Source organism: Oncorhynchus keta, chromosome 13 (assembly GCF_023373465.1).
Source record: "Oncorhynchus keta strain PuntledgeMale-10-30-2019 chromosome 13, Oket_V2, whole genome shotgun sequence".
Taxonomy (NCBI): Eukaryota; Metazoa; Chordata; class Actinopteri; order Salmoniformes; family Salmonidae; genus Oncorhynchus; species Oncorhynchus keta.
In genome coordinates this window covers 18,588,944-18,606,052 of record NC_068433.1, presented here as the reverse complement: position 1 = coordinate 18,606,052, position 17,109 = coordinate 18,588,944, and the positions used below count along the sequence as shown (strand labels likewise).

The 17,109-nt window shown below is 43.8% G+C and overlaps 1 protein-coding gene across 15 annotated transcripts in view; it reads left to right on the top strand.

The window, feature by feature from the left end:
- The window catches only part of LOC118391984 (receptor-type tyrosine-protein phosphatase delta-like), a 377,633-nt gene that overhangs the window by 306,881 nt on the left and 53,643 nt on the right, over positions 1-17,109 (top strand). For 6 of the 15 annotated variants that reach the window (XM_052459498.1, XM_052459495.1, XM_052459497.1 and 3 more), the window contains 9 exons: positions 1,290-1,595; positions 2,483-2,676; positions 6,428-6,454; positions 7,124-7,241; positions 8,127-8,714; positions 9,174-9,271; positions 10,496-10,752; positions 11,978-12,071; positions 16,009-16,218. In XM_052459498.1, coding sequence (XP_052315458.1) covers positions 1,290-1,595; positions 2,483-2,676; positions 6,428-6,454; positions 7,124-7,241; positions 8,127-8,714; positions 9,174-9,271; positions 10,496-10,752; positions 11,978-12,071; positions 16,009-16,218 — 1,892 coding nt within the window. The remainder of the gene's footprint in view (positions 1-1,289; positions 1,596-2,482; positions 2,677-6,427; positions 6,455-7,123; positions 7,242-8,126; positions 8,715-9,173; positions 9,272-10,495; positions 10,753-11,977; positions 12,072-16,008; positions 16,219-17,109) is intronic. The other 9 variants (XM_052459507.1, XM_052459505.1, XM_052459506.1 and 6 more) reach the window with 4 other exon arrangements.

Below are 17,109 nucleotides of genomic sequence, written 5' to 3'. Positions count from 1 at the left end.
CAAAAGTGCATGTTATCCCGCTATTGGAAGCCTTGTCTCTTGATTTTGCATTTAAGCCACGTCAGAGTATTTGCGTATTGAGACTGAGCTTTCTATGGAAATAAAATTCTGCCCATTTTATCTGGAGGTCAGAGGGGTTTCCTTTTCTCAGTAGCATAATTGGTAATGCCAACCCCTTAACTATTTTTTTTACAAACAATTGGATGGACTACCAATTCCATAGAAAGCTCAAAAGCAAGTAGTAACACTGAATATAGAGAATTACCGTTTTTCCACACAATAAGACCTCAGGTTTATTGAAATGACAAAATTGATCAAGGCACCAAATTGAAAGCTAGTTACAAACAAGTAGTGTATTGACTATTAGAAAATAGAACATTTCATTTCAAAAATTGATTTGAAATATTATTTGTAATATATTTAAAATAAACCGGAGGCCTGTGCAAGACAAAAAAGCAGAGAACAGGTAGGTATTAAGTTCAAAAAGTCCTAACGCGATGGGAGGTATCAAGAAAAGATGTCTGCATGCCAATGTGTTGAGACTTTCAAAAGTCAGTCATATCACCTTGGGAAGTTCTCTTTTGTACGATCAGGCTTTTACCACAAACCAACAGGCTTCGGAAAGGTTGGTGACCAATACAACTTTTTACACCTTGCTAGAGTTTAAGCATCAACCTTTATGTTTTTGGATTTGTGGTAACTGCTTGGCAAATGTATGATATTTGGTTGGAATTTATTAGGATTTTATGTGATCAAGAGAACTTTTACTGAGCAGTCATTTGATAAGTTTATATGAAATTTGGGCTTAGTCTTGGTAATAAGCCGAAGATATGAATCCCTAGAGTGATAATAGTTTTTAGGGAAAGAATGTCACATTTTTCATTTACAAAGGTAGGTTACATATTGTGAAGGTGTCCTATTATCTCATGACAACCCCATCCATACATCCTCATTGTATGTGTTTTTATTAATTGAGTTGACCTTGTTTGAAAGAAGTGTTAGTCTTTTGTCTTGCCTTTAGTCTCATCTTGATTGTGAAACCTCATTGACTTTTGGTACCACATCTTTGCAAACATTGTTTCAGTGCTTGTGCTTCATCCTCATGTCATATTTATTTTCCCTTTCCCTTTTCTTTATTCTTTGTTTGTTTCCACCACCATTATCCCAACCCCCCAAAAAACTTCAACCTACCTGTGAAACCCCTCCTCGAAACAAACAAAACCACAACTAAAATGGTTGATCCAATCAAACAAAACCCTGCTCCTCTTCCTATCCACTCCTCCAATCAGAGCCCTCAGCTCCACCTCAGGATATCAAGTGTTCTAGCCCCAGCTCCACCAATATCCTGGTAAGTTGGCGGCCTCCTCCTACGGACTTACAGAATGGGATCATAGTTAAGTATGCCGTCCAATACGCCGCCACTGAAGGGGAGGACACCACCACCCGAAAAATATCCGACATCCCTCCAGAAAGCTCCCAGTACCTCTTGGAACACTTGGAAAAATGGACGGAATACCGTGTGACAGTGACTGCTCACACAGATGTGGGTGAAGGACCTGAAAGCTTACCACAACTCATCCGCACCGAGGAGGATGGTATGTTTTTCCGAAACCGCTGCCCCCGTTGCAAATCCAGTCTGCCCTCTAACCTCTAACCCCCTTCAGAAACTGTCTAACAGCATTAACAGTCCCTCTGACTTAGCATCCCTCTCTTCTTCTTCCTCCTGCTTCTATCAAAGTTGGCAACACTCCTAACTCATTATGAGCCCACTTTTACTAACTTGGACCACTTCTGTGCAACTTTTTTTTTACTGAACAGACTGACCTAACTTTTTTTGTAAAGCTTAGTTAACTTTTTGTCAGTATTTTTCTGCCTTTATCCCCTAATACTCAATTTCAACATATGGTATGGCATTTTCTCCTGCATTGAAGCACTTCAGGCCTTTCTTTGACTTCCAGTCCCAAACTGTCTTTTTTTTGTATGAGAAAAAAACTTGAGATTTTAACCGTTTTTTTAATGAATTTGACTAAATGTGAATGTATGGACAGTGGAAAGGGAAGGTTCTTTTTTTAATTGGCCAAAAAAACAACACATTTTAAAAAATATATATTTTATTTAACTTTTTCTTCACGCTTCATAGCCAAAATTCTTGCAGGGTGCTTCAAGCTTTTGAAGCATCCCCTTTGGCTCCTCTTTTCAATTTTAACAAACACATTTTTATTCCATGTTTTTAATCCACTACTCCCATTTTTGAATGTTTCCAGATGAGGTCAATTGTCAGACCTGTTTTTGGGGTTGTTTTTCTTTTCCCTTGCCATTGTTGAAATATTGATATCATACAGTGCTTGTTGCCGTATGCTCCCCTTTTGTAGATTTTTTGACCCCAGCATTTTGCTCTTTGGAGTTGGCCAGAAATTAAAAGGGGAGAAGGGGTTCTCTATAATCTTGACCTTCTTTCTTTTATCCCATGGTGTTCCTCCAGTTCCCAGCGGCCCGCCTCGTAAAGTCGAGGTGGAGACTGTCAACTCTACGTCAATAAAAGTAATCTGGCGCTCGCCGATGCCCACCAAGCAGCACGGGCAGATCCGAGGGTACCAGGTGCACTATGTCAGGATGGTTAATGGGGAGCCCATGGGACAGCCAGCCATCAAGGACATCTTGATTGACGATGCGCAGGTAAGCACCCTCCTCCTCCGCCTTCCGCCCAAAACTCTCAGGTTCTCTCACCTTGAGAAGTTCTCTGACACAAGGACAGAGCATAAGAGTCACACCTGCCAGAGTGAAAATACAAGGATACAGTACTAAGCCGTATAATGTGTGGTTAAAACCACACGTTTTTACAATATGGTTTAAACCTGATGACACCAATTAGTTTTTCTCAGCATCTTTGAAACTGAGTCACCCATTGAGTAAATATATGATAGATACACATTCATACATTGGTGTGCATTTATAGGAATAGACCTACGCAGTATGGGACTCACCATATGTTACTCTCATTATCTAGTAGAAACAATCACAGGAACTACAGTGCATTCGGAAAGTATTCAGACCACTTGACTTTTTCCACAATTTGTTACGTTACAGCCTTATTTTAAAATGTATTAAATTGTTTTTTTTCCCACATCAACTGAACACATTATCCCATAATGACAAAGCAAAAACTGTTTTTTAGAAATGTTTGCGAATGTAATATAAAAAAACAGATATCACATTTACAATGCCTTGCGAAAGTATTCACCTCTTGGCATTTTTCCTATTTTGTTACCTTACAACCTGGAATTAAAATTGATTTTTGGGGGTTTTGTATCATTTGATTTACACAACATACTTACCACTTTGAAGATGCAAAATATTTTTTATTGTGAAACAAACAAAAAAACTGAAAAAGTTTCACCCCCCAAAGTCAATACTTTGTAGAGCCACCTTTTGCAGTAATTACAGCTGCAAGTCTCTTGGGATATGTCTCTATAAGCTTGTCACATCAAACCACTAGGATTTTTGACCATTCTTCAAGGCAAAACTGCTCCAGCTCCTTCAAGTTGGATGGGTTCCTGCTGTTGTACAGCAATCTTTAAGTCATACCACAGATTCTCAATTGGATTGGTCCTTCTGTAGCTCAGTTGGTAGAGCATGGCACTTGTAACGCCAGGGTAGTGGGTTCGATTCCCGGGACCACCCATACGTAGAATGTATGCACACATGACTGTAAGTCGCTTTGGATAAAAGCGTCCGCTAAATGGCATATTTTTTATTTTTTTTGGATTGAGGTCTGGGCTTTGACTAGGCCATTCCAAGACATGTAAATGTTTCCCCTTAATCCACTCGAGTGTTGCTTTAGCAGTATGCCATTTTCTTGCTGGAAGGTGAACCTCCATCCCAGTCTCAAATCTCTGGAAGACTGAAACAGGTTTCCCTCAAGAATTTCCCTGTATTTAGCGCCATCCATGATTCATTCAATTTTGACCAGTTTCCCAGTCCATGCCGATGAAAAACATCCCCACAGGGATGGTATTCTCGGGGTGATGAGAGGTGTTGGGTTTGTGCCAGACATAGCGTGTTCCTTGATGGCCAAAAAGCTCCATTTTAGTCTCATCTGCCCAGAATCCCTTCTTCCATATGTTTGGGGAGTCTTCCACATGCCTTTTGGCGAACACCAAATGTGTTTGCTTATTTTTTTCTTTAAGCAATGGCTTTTTTTTCTGGCCACTCTTCTGTAAAGCCCAGCTCTGTGGAGTGTATGGATTTAATGGTGCTCCGTGGGATGTTCAAAGTTTCTGATATTTTTTTATAACCCAACCCTGATCTGTACTTCTCCACAACTTTGTCCCTGACCTGTTTGGAGAGCTCCTTGGTGTTCATGGTGCTGCATGCTTGGTGGTGCCCCTTGCTTAGTGGTGTTGCAGAGTGTGGGGCCTTTCAGAACAGGTGTATATATACTGAGATCATGTGACACTTAGAATACACACAGGTGGACTTTATTTAATTAATTATGTGACTTCTGAAGGTAATTGGTTGCACCAGATCTTATTTAGGGGCTTCATAGCAAAGGGGGTGAATACATATTCACAAACCTCTTTTCTGTTTTATTTACAGAAAAAAATTAAAACAAGTTATTTTTTTCATTCCCTTCACCAATTTGGACTATTTTGTGAATGTCCATTACATGAAATCCAAATAAAAATTCATTTAAATTACAGGTTGTAATGCAACAAAATAGGAAAAACATCAAGTGGGGTGAATACTTTTGCAAGGCACTGTACAAAAGTATTCATAGCATTTATTCAGTACTTTGTTGATGCACCTTTGGCAGCAATTACAGCCTTGAGTCTTCTTGGGTATGATGCGACAAACCTGCATTTGGGGAGTTTCTCCCACTCTTCTCGGCATATCCACTCAAGCTCTGTCAGGTTGGATGGGGAGCGTTGCTGCACAGCTATTTTCAGGTCACTTCAGAGATGTTCGATCGGGTTCAAGTCTGGGTTCTGGATGGGCAGCTCAAGGACATTCAGCGACTTGTCTCAGAGCCACTCCTGCGTTGTCTTGGCTGTGTGCCTAGGGTTGTTGTCCTGTTGTAAGGTCAACCTTCACCCCAGTCCGAGGCCCTGAGTGCTCTGGAGCAGGTTTTCATCAAGGATCTATCTGTACTTTGCTCCATTCATCTTTGCCTCAATCCTGACTAGTCTCCCAGTCCCTGCCGCTGAAAAACATCCCCACAGCGTGATGCTGCCACCACTGTGCTTCACCGTAGGGATGGTGCCAGGCTTCCTCCAGACGTGACACGTGGCATTCAGAGCTCTGTCAGAGTAACCATCAGGTTCTTGGCCCTTCTCCCCCGATTGCTCAGTTTGGCCAGGCAGCCATGTCACGCCCTGACCATAGAGAGCCCTCGGTTCTCTATGGTGTTAAGGTCAGAGCGTGACTAGGGGGTGTTCTAGTCATTGATTTTCTATGTGGCTGGGTTGTATGGTTCCCATATTTAGGAAGCCCTTTCTCCCACCTGCTTTGTGTGATATTCTGTTTGTGTTTGTGCTTGTAGCACCACTGATGTCACATTTTAGTTGTTGGTGTATTGTTTTTTTGTTTGAAGTTTCACTGTAATAAAGATGTGGAACTCTACACACGCTGCCCCTTGGTCTGTTCATTACAACAACCGTGACAGGCCAGCTCTAGGAAGAGGCTTGGCGGTTCCAAACTTCTTCCATTTAAGAATGATGGAGGCCACTGTGTTCTTGGGGACCTTCAATGATGCAGACAGTTTTTGGTACCCTTCCCTAGATCTTTGCCTCGACACAATCCTGTCTCGGGGCTCTACGGACAATTCCTTTGACTATGGGGCCTGATATAGACAGGTGTGTGCCTTTCTAAATCATGTCCAACCAATTCAATTTACCACAGGTGGACTCCAATCAAGTTGTAGAAACATCTCAAGGATGATCAATGGAAACGGGATGCACCTGAGCTCAATTTCGGAGTCTCATAGCAAAGGGTCTAAATTAATATTTATTTATTCATTTTTCATCAATAATGTCTAAACCTACTTTCGCTTTGTCATTATGGGGTATTGTGTGTAAAAAAAAAAATTATAATAATAATTTTATCAATTTCAGAATAAATCTGTAACGTAACAAAATGTGGAAAAAGGGAAGGGGTCTGAATAGTTTCCGAATGAACTGTATAGGGCATTAATTGAAATGCGATGAATCACACATCCTTAAATGCAATGGAACTGACATATTCAATAACTTATTGGTGGTCAGTGAATGAAATCTCTTAGGGGTAAAATCATCCGTTAGTATATGTGTCTTGTCTGTGGCTTCTCCTCTACTGTTCTCTGTACTCTACTATCTCACTAGTGACCGCTGACTCTGTACTTTGCCTTTGTTTTGTTTTCTCTCTTCTTTCCTCTCTCTCACATCTTAATCAGTGGGAATATGATGATTCAACTGAACATGTGAGTAGATACAGAGACCTAATACAGAGTTAATCCCGTTCCCCCCTTCGATCCCCTGCATGCTCTGTGTCTCCTCTGTTCCTGACCGTCGCATGGTTTTGGCTGTATTGAACCTCACATTACCTCCTAACTGTTCTGAATCAAGCTAAGACAAAAAGAGAAAAACATACTCTAACTGCTTGTTTTCTACTTGTAAATTGATATGGAATGGCTTACTAACAGAAATCCATAGCCAACATTACAAGGCTATTCAGGAATGCTTAGCGGTGTTTATTATAATAAAGAAGATTTTCGAAAGGGGACCTAGTTTCAAAAATATAATACTGTATGTTACCATTGGTACTGCAGTACTTAGTCCCTTGCCTTTTCAATGCATGGAGTGACCTATGCTGACACGTCCACCAGTCTGATTGTTTGCATGGAGCGAAGGATCATATGCATTGAGCAAAGGATGGTGGACTATATAGTGGCAGGACAGATTTGTACCAACCATGTTCATTGCCAGTCATTCACTAATTAGTGAGCTGATATCTGTGAGATAATGTCCTCTGAATTAATTACAACATAAATGCATGCACAAAAATATTACGCCCACCCCGCAAAAATGACCAAATTGCAGCACAATCACAAGCAAGAGTTCTTAAAAGTCCCTATTATTCTAATCCACAGGAAATGGTCATCACAGAGCTGCAGGCTGAGACTATGTACTCAGTTGCTGTGGCAGCCTACACGACAAAGGGAGACGGAGCTCGCAGCAAGGCCAAGCTGATCACCACCACTGGCGCAGGTAAGGGAACTGTCATCACTGACAAATCTCCCCCTGCCCCTCTGCTAATGTACCCTGTGATCATCCCAAAATGCATTTGTGCTGTAGAGAGCTGTGAAAATTGCACCCAGTGAAAGGAAGCAAAAAAAAATGCTAAATCGACCTTTCCCCCCCATGGCTATTAAAGTGTGAATGCGGCTAATTGCCACCTCAATTATGACAACAATTGTAATTCCGCTCAGCCGCCGCTTTGACATTGGAATGCTCACAGGGGTTAAGGAACTAATGGAAAAATCAGGTGGGGAAATAGGGGAAGAAAAATACTTCCGAATTAATGGCAGCCCGACAGTCTGTTCTGCTCTCATTGGTTTCTTTTGAGAGAGAGGCATGACACAATCCAAACGGCAATTCAGAAATACTTTGCTGTGTGTTTTTGACATATAATTGCGCTGTCATCTAATCTTGTCTGTAAAGCCTTCCACCTGCCTCCACCGGCGTACAGATACAAATGGCAAGTGTGTGTGTGTGTGTAGGGTGGGGGGGATAGGAGCCTTCACTCAGTAAAGGCTTCACAGGTATGCCATATTGGTTAGGTATCAAAGCAAACAGCAGTAGCATTTATGCAAACAGGGTGTTAGCTATCTACTGCTCCCTTGGTGGGGTAAGCCTGCCTACTCATGAAGTCATAACAGCATCAGGCAATGACAACCCTTTACGCTGAGTAGGAAAGGAGATCAGATTTTGCTGTCATGCATTATGGCTTGGGTTGTTTTGGAATGTCATCATCCTCTCATTATTGTCGTAATGTCCGTTGGATATTCCTTTTAAAATGCTATAGCAGTTTGAACGGTTTCTTTGCATGGTATTTGTATTGAAAATTGTGTTTTGTCACTGCTCTTCTCTTAGTACCTGAAAAACCACGACTCATGGTCAGCCCCACCAATATGGGCACTGCCCTCCTCCAATGGCACCCCCCGGCTTTAACCCACGGCCCCCTGCAGGGCTACCGCCTCCGCTTCGGCCGCAAAGATGTCGACCCTCTGACCATCATTGAGTTCCCAGAGCGTGAGAACCACTACACCACCAAAGAGATCCACAAGGGGGCATCATACACCTTCCGCCTGTCCACCCGTAACAAGGTGGGCTTCGGCGAGGAGACGGTCAAAGAAATCAGCACACCTGAAGATATGCCTAGCGGCTTCCCACAAAGCATTGTAGCCGAGGGCGGCACTACTACCACCATTCAGGTGAGCTGGAATCCACTGTTACTGGCGGAGCGCAACGGCGTTATCGTGAAGTATGCCCTGCAGTACAAGGACATCAACAGCCCTCGGAGCCCCTCAGAACTCTTCATCACCGCCCCGGAGTCCACCATCACCCTTGACAGCCTCAAGGCAGACACCACTTACGATATCAAAATGTGTGCCTTCACCAGCAAAGGCTCCGGCCCCTATAGCCCCAGTGTCCAGTTCAGGACACAGCCCTTGGATCAAGGTAGGACCCCACCGCAATTCAACCTCCCGCCCACAAATCCAACTTCACCCCACAGCCACCACCAACAGCAACCACATCGTCAAGCCATAGTGGCAGAAGAACAAACAGATTCATCCGATCTCAGGATTGTTTTAAAATCATCTGTATGTATACATAGCACTCCCTCCCCATAAGAAAGAAAGATATGAACAGGTGGAGTAAGTATATGTGTCCTATGTCTTGTCAGCCAAGCCAACGGTGAGCCATTAGGTTAAAGAGCTGCTGTTAATTAAAAGGTAAGATAAAAGTAAGCTACGGTAAGATGGGAGTACTGTAGCCCTGCTAAGACCACTCTCGTGCTGGTTTCAGACTGGTTGTAACGGGAAACATGTTCAGGTAAGAGGTTTGTTGCTCCGGAATCCATTAGAGAGGGTTGTTCGTTTCGTGTCTAAATCATCTGCTCCCCCTTTCTTTCAGCAGTGTTTGCAAAAAATTTTCATGTGAAAGCTGCCATGAAGACAGCTGTGCTCCTCACCTGGGAGATCCCAGACAACTATAATGCAGCTCAGCCCTTCACAGTAAGAGCTTTTCGTATTTTAGTCAACAATGTTTGAGGACAGCAATCCAGAAAATATGACTTGTTTCTGATTGGCTTAAAGGGCCTTCTAGAGTGTGCATTATTTCCTGAAAGCAAAAGTTGAATTAAAACCATTATTGGCATTGTTGAATTCAATTTTCATAACAGCAAGTTTGGACTGATTGGTTTGGTTAGCTAAACTAGCAGGTCTGTTTGTTTGGTTAGCAAGGCAACTACTGTAGCTTCACTACATGATCAAAAGTATGTGGATACCTGCTCGTCGAACATCTCATTTAAAAATCATGGCCTGGCTCGCAGTCGGCGTTCCACATCTTCCCAAAGGTGTTCGATGGGGTTGAAAAACAGCCCCAGACCATTATTCCTCCTCCACCAAACTTTACAGATGGCACTATGCAGTTCTTGTGCTAACTTTGCTTCCAGAGGCGGTTTGGAACTCGGTAGTGAGTGTTGCAACCGAGGACAAATGATTTTTGAGCTCTATGTGCTTCAGCACTCGGCCCTTTCTGTGAGCTTGTGTGGCCTACCACTTCATGGTTGAGCCATTGTTGCTCCTAAACATTTCCACTTCAAAATAACAGCACTTACAGTTGACCGGGGCAGCTTTAGCAGGGCTGAAACTTGATGAACTGACTTGTTGGAAAGGTGGCATTCTATGACGGTGCCACGTTGAAAGTCACTGGGCTCTTCAGTAAGGTCATTCTAAAGATAGCATAGCTGTGTGCTCGATTTTATATACCTGTCAGCAACGGGTGTGGCTGAAATAGCCAAATCCACTCATTTTAAGGGGTGTCCACATACTTTTCTATATATAGTGTCTCTAGTAAACTTGCTAGCTACTTCAGTGGAATTTGAACCGATTTCTACCTGCAAATGAACACATGTCTCGCAACAAATGTGTTCAATTATAGCCATGGTATAAAAGGGACAATCAACTCGGAGCTGTATGTGTTCTCTGGAAAATATTACAACTCCGTGGAAGATTAGTTCAACTCCGCTAGCAGGTCGTGGAACACACCTCGCACGTCATTCATTATTTTACATAGAATGCATAGCCCTTCGTTGATTATCACTTAGATATAAATATGTTAACCAGCTACCGTATTGAGCAGAAGTTCAGACATGTCCCTGACTAAACAGACCTCAAGTGTCGAATTAGTGCATATCCTCAACATTCACACACCCTTTCCTTCCATCGCACATCCAGATCCTTTATGATGACGGCCAGAGCGTGGAGGTGGACGGCAAGCTCACTCAGAAGCTGATCACGGGTCTGCAGCCCGAGACACAGTACTCCTTCCTGCTAACCAACCGGGGCAACAGCGCTGGCGGTCTCCAGCACCGCGTCTCCACCATGACCGCCCCTGACATCCTGCGCACCAAGCCCTACCTGATTGGCAAGACCAACTTGGATGGCAAAGTCACTGTAGAGCTACCCTCAGTCCAGACTTCAGAGAAAGTCAGGTGAGTGGCGGGGATTAAAACTAATGCTATCGCTAATTGCAGACTTGTACTTACAGAGCTGGCTATTTAGCCTAATTTGATTGCACTTAATTAATGTGTCTCGGTGGCTGACCTAATCCATTTATTTACCTTCAGCTCATCTTTTGGTTCAATTATATCAGCATGATACCATTAAAGCTTATTTCTCCTTATTGCTCAATGTCACTCACATTGCTGTTACGTTATCTGTATAGTTGCACCTAGTAACTGAAAGGGACAAGATTTTTCACAGATTTCTCACCACTTTGTTTGTTTGACAGGGTTTGAAAGGTCAGAACATCAGCACTGAACTTCATTGCTTTCTTTAGAATTGTACACTATATTTTACATTCACTGCATTGTATCAAGCATGTTCCTCTTGTTCTCTCTTCCCCAACACAGAGAGGATGACACCATACATTCCCCCATCCAATTTATCCCACTCCCCAGTATTAAGTCTTGTAATGTCTCTCACTGACTTTCCAAATAAGCTCTGGGTTGTCAAAAGGCCAACATGCAGATCCAATTGTAGACTGGCATTTCAAACCCATTTCGGATTTTGATCTTGCTGGATGCGCTCGGGCCCACTCTCCCCCATGCCAGAGCTTAAGCTAATTAGCTTCCCATTAGCCTGCCACACTGCCTTCCTGGCTAAAGCTAGCTAGCACTGTGCCCAGCCAGGAGAAGCCCTCAAAAAAGTCTGGCAGAGGCTATTATCTCCCTTGCCGCCCGATGGGGGGATGAAAATCCCTCTAATTCCAGCTCCTCTTCTCTCCCTCGCGAAGGGCTGCTAATTAGCCCACAGAGTCTTCAGCGAGGTGTGACAGTGTGCCCGACTTTTCTGATCATGCTTCAATTAAAAGACAAGCATGGAAGAAAACCAACTCTTAATGGAATGATAACGGTCTAGCGTAACTCGCTAATGTCGCAATCATTCGTTGCCTTTGTCTGTTGTCCTCAACGCCTCCTACCCTATTACACCTACAGGATTAGTAGGAAGCTTCTCAACAAAAAGACGTGTTATGGTCCCCATGGAGACTAAACATTGTTGTGTCTGAAGCGAAAAGCTTTGATCTTGGTTTGTTTTGTCTAGACTCAGCATGTGACCATGTAAAAATGGTGCATTGTACACGTATTGTGGAGTGAACTGACAATGACCTTGAAGAGCTTGTGTTGTTTTTTCTTTCTTTCCCCTCTCATTTTCTAGGGGATACTACATAGTGGTGGTGCCTCTGAAGAAACAGCGCACAGGAAAGTTCCACAAACCCTGGGACAGTCCAGATGAGATGAACCTAGAAGAGGTAGGTACCACAAAATAATCCAAGAAATGAATACAGATTCCAAAAAGTCCTTTATTAGACATTACCATTCGATTTCTGTTGTGGATTCTCTATATTATTATAATTTTTTAAAACTAGGCAAGTCAGTTAAGAACAAATTCTTATTCACAATGAAGACTCAGTACTGAGTGAATTACAATGGAATTAACTTCAACCCAAATCCAGTAGAGACTGCCTCGGTCTCATCACTCTCTCAAGTCTTACTAAAAAGAAAGGTGGTAGGAAGAACTCGGCTCTTAACTCTGCAGATAGGAGAGGATGGGGGTGGGGAAACCTGGGGACAGGGCTGGTTGATTGATGCAAATAGCTGCAGAGAGCATTATTCATATGGAAATGAGGTAGAACATGGAGTAGTCATCAAGTGCACTGCAACTCAACCCCCCCCCCCCCCCCTCCCCCTTCCCACCCACTCTCTCCCCCCTTCCCACCCACTCTCTCCCTCTCAACTGAAATTACCTTGAAGAGCTGCATCAGGCCTCTGTGTCTGTCCTTATTCAAGGGAAAGGTATCACATTGGTTATGCACAAAAGTACTTGACAACATTTATATTTAGCCGGTCTAGGTATTTGAGAAGCTTTCATGCACTGTGTATGCTCAGGTACATTAGTGGAGAAAGCTTACGTAAGGATTTTGCCGTCAAATCGTAAAGTGTGCATGCTCTTTGTGATGCGTGAAACGCATATAGACCGTCTCTCAGCTATGTTAATGGCCCTCACCACACCACACACTCACCTGCCTAACACATGTGAAACATTCCTAGCACTCGTAAGATACTATGGATGGCATTCAATGAATTGCAGTAAGTGGGTCTCCAGATAGCGCTTCCAGAAATGTCTTTGGACAGCTCAGCATTCAACACCACAGTGCCCTCAAAGCTCATCAATAAGCTAAGGACCCTGGGACTAAACACTTCCCTCTGCAACTGGATCCTGTACTTCCTGACGAGCCACCCCCAGATTGCAAGGGTAGGTAACAACACATTCGCCACGCTGATCCTCAACACAGGGGCCACTCAGGGGTGCGTGCTCAGTCCCCTCCTGTACTCCCTGTTCACTCATGACTGCACAGCCAGGCACGACTCCAACACCATCATAAAGTTTGCCGATGACACAACAGTGGTAGGCCTGATCACCGATAATGACGAGACAGGCTATAGGGAGGAGGTCAAAGACCTGGCCATGTGGTGCCAGGACAACCTCTCCCTCAACGTGATCAAGACAAAGGAGATGATTGTGGAATACAGGAAAAAGAGGACCGAGCATGCCCCCTTCTCATTGAAGGGGCTGCAGTGGAGCAGGTTGAGCGCTTCAAGTTCCTTGGTGTCCACATCACCAACAAACTAACATGGTCCAAGCACACCAAGACAGTCATGAAGAGGGAACGACAAAACCTTTTCCCCCTCAGGAGACTGAAAATATATGGCATGCGTCCTCAGATCCTTAAAAGGTTCTTCACCACATACAGCTGCACTCGAGAGCATCCTGACTCGTTGCCTCACTGCCTGTGCCTGGTATGGCAACTGCTCGGCCTCCGACCGCAAGGCACTACAGAGGGTAGCGCGAACAGTCCAGTACATCACTGGGGCCAAGCTTCCTGCCATCCAGGACCTCTATACCAGGCGGTGTCAGAGGAAGGCCCTAAAAATTGTCAAAGACTCCAGCCACCCTAGTCATAGACTGTTCTCTCTGCTACAGCACGGCAAGCTGTACCGGAGCGCCTTTTAAACAGCTTCTACCCCCAAGCCATAAGACTCCTGAAAATCTAATCAAATGGCTACCCAGACTATTTGCCTTGCCCCCCCCTCTTTTACACCGCTGCTACTCTCTGTTGTTATCGTCTATGCATAGTCACTTTAATAACTCTACCTACATGTACATATTAACTCAACTAACCGTTAGTTGAGGAAATATGTACATGTAGGTAGTGTTATAAAAATGACTATGCATAGATGATAACAAAAGAGTACCAGCAGTGTAAAAGAGGGGGGCAATGCAATAGTCTGGGTAGCCATGCTGTTGTCTCATCTGCCGATCTTGGCTGATGTGTCACGCCTTGAACGATTACCCAAAAGTCGTCCCCTCCCGTCAGAATTGATTTGTTTGTCAATATCAGGCTCTCACCTTTTCACAACTTTTCCCAAGGGCGGCTGGATTTAGCCGTGTTGACATGGGAGATGATTGAAGACATTATCGGACAGTGCCACCGGCCCTTGTGACAAAGCCAGTGCAGACACTTGACAGGCGCACACACACTCCAGAGAGAGAGAGAGATATGGAGGTAGAGTTCTGACCGAGTAGCTGGCTTGGCTTACGTTGATACGATGTGTTAATTTCGGGAAGTCAAGCAGACATGAAACCCTTACATACATTCCCTTATTTATGTCAGTTTTCATTGGGCATGAATCAGCGTTATCTTGTAGCCTATAGCAATAACACTTGAGCGTAGAACTGCATACCATCACACTTTCCCATAAGAGCAAGCCAAGTTCTGCCTTTTTTGTGCGGAAGCAATCATACTCCCATTGTAAAAGTGTGACCTCATTCACATTCTGTCCAGGTTGCCTGGTGTTGCTACTAGGTAAATAATGACAGGTCGTCCTATTAGTGCAGTGCAACAATGCAATTTGAGACGTTAGGGGAGATGGGGGGCTGAGAGGGGGTTAGACTGGTTCGAATATGCTGAAGCAGCATTTTTCTGTTATGATACAATACAGTCGCCTTGGGGACTCACCCCTGTATTTTGATTTGGATGTTGCTCCTGGCTACTTACATAATGGGAGTGGTGTGTGTGTGGTGTGTGTGTGTGTGTGTGTGTGTGTGTGTGTGTGTGTGTGTGTGTGTGTGTGTGTGTGTGTGTGTGTGTGTGTGTGTGTGTGTGTGTGTGTGTGTGTGTGTGTGTATGTATTTACCCATGCTGAGCAAGGAACAGAACACCATTGCATTGTTGTTTAAGTGATACCTTGAGGCCAGGGGTGGGCAAACCTGTTCCTGGAGTGCTCCAGGTACTGCAGGATTTTGTTCCAACTAGGTACCACACCAGACCAACTGAGCTAATTGATCAGTTAAGTGATTGCCTAAATTCAACACACCTGGTCTTGCAGGTCGGTTAAATCAAAAACATAGGACATTTGGTGCTCTTAGCACTTTCAATGAGTAACCCCACCTATATTAACCCCTGTTATTTTGCATGCCACAGGGTATTTGCTAATATACAATTAAAATCAGTGCATTCCAGTGACTATAAACCATCATGCAATTGTGATGGTTCTGGTATCTGAGGAATATATCAACGTAATATATCCTTACCTATCCACAAGTACTGCAAATTTAGTCAGTTTACAACATATTTGCCTCTCTTCTCTTCAAAGGTTACGCAATGCTTAAGCACATTAACCCTCGTCCTCTTTATATCGCCAATGGAGCCAAAAATAAAAATGTGTTGTGACATCAGGGCCAAGGATTTCACCCTGAGCCAGTCAGGAACACTGTACACACACATGCATGCACATACACACACGTGTACACGCACAAACACACACACACAGAAACGGCAGAGCCACTGGAACATCAAAACGTTGTCTCCTTTCTTTAAAAAAATCGGATTTTTGATGACTTAAAATCCTTTTCGAAATGTTTGACAGTACATATGATTATTCTAGAATCTCATTTAGGAAAATCCACACATGTCGAAAATCCTTGCCGTGTAAGACAAATGAAATCCAAATGGTAATATTTCCTCTTCCGTTGCAATCAGTAGTTTGAGCTTTTGTAATCAGGAGGGATGTAACACAGATTTGATCTCTGTGTGTGTGTGTTTGTGTCCACGTTTGTGCGACTGTAAAACAAGTCTTTGTTCCTTTTTATCGACTGTCTGCATCATTTCTACTCTTCACTTTTAGCTGCTGAAAGAGATTAACCGAACAAGCCGAGGCCTTCGCTTCCGGAGGCAAGCTGAGCCCAAAGCCTACATTGCTGCCTACTTCAAAGACCTTCCCACCGACTTCACTCTGGGAGACACCAAGATCTATGGTGACTTTGAAAACAAGCAGCTCGCCAACGGCCAAGAGTACATCTTCTTTGTGCTTGCTGTCCTCGATATCTCTGAAAATGTAAGTATATGCCTTTTTATACTTTTTTTTTCTTAGAAACCTTTTCTCTTTCTCTCTCTCTCTTCCTTTGTTTCTCTTCTCTTAGACACCCCACTCCATAAAGGAATTAGTTCAAACAGGCACTACAGACGGCCCTCTGGTGATTTCCTTTGCCAGGGATCTTTCGCCTTCATGCTTAAAGTTGCATGTTAAACGTCAAAGACCCAAATCCACTGTGTCTTGGCAGGGGGCACCTCCCTTGGATGGATGCGTTACGTCGAGTCCTTTTGAGCTCCGGTCTCTGAAAAAGGGCCAAGGCAAAGAACGGAGTCCGCTACTGCAGAGGGGAAATTCCACAGGGGCTCCTGCCAATCGCAGGAATATCTCTATAACGGGACTCCTCTTTAATTGCGCGCCTACGGGCGAATGCCTTTATCTCCTCCACTGCAGCTTTGTGTGTGTGTGTGTGTGTGTGTGTGTGTGTGTGTGTGTGTGTGTGTGTGTGTGTGTGTGTGTGTGTGTGTGTGTGTGTGTGTGTGTGTGTGTGTGTGTGTGTGTGTGTGTGTGTGTGTGTGTGTGTGAGTCAAAGGAGAAAGGGGCATGATTAGTTGACTAAACGCGGTAGAATGATGTATTTGATGAGCTGGGAGGTTTTACAGCAGTCTGTCTTTGACTCCGCCAGTCCTGACTACAGGTAAAGGAGGATGATAACGGCAGGCAGGTGGGCTGACAAAATGGGAGGGAATCTCCAATTTGTCCACCACAGCACTGATTGGCTTTTTCTTTGCCCCAAAGCCACATTTCGTTCCCCTCAGAATGACGTGACGGAACTCAATCAGGGCAGAAATGAGAGATATTAGAGATACAGTATTTCAACATACCCATATCGTTTGGAGAGGTGAATTCGTAAAT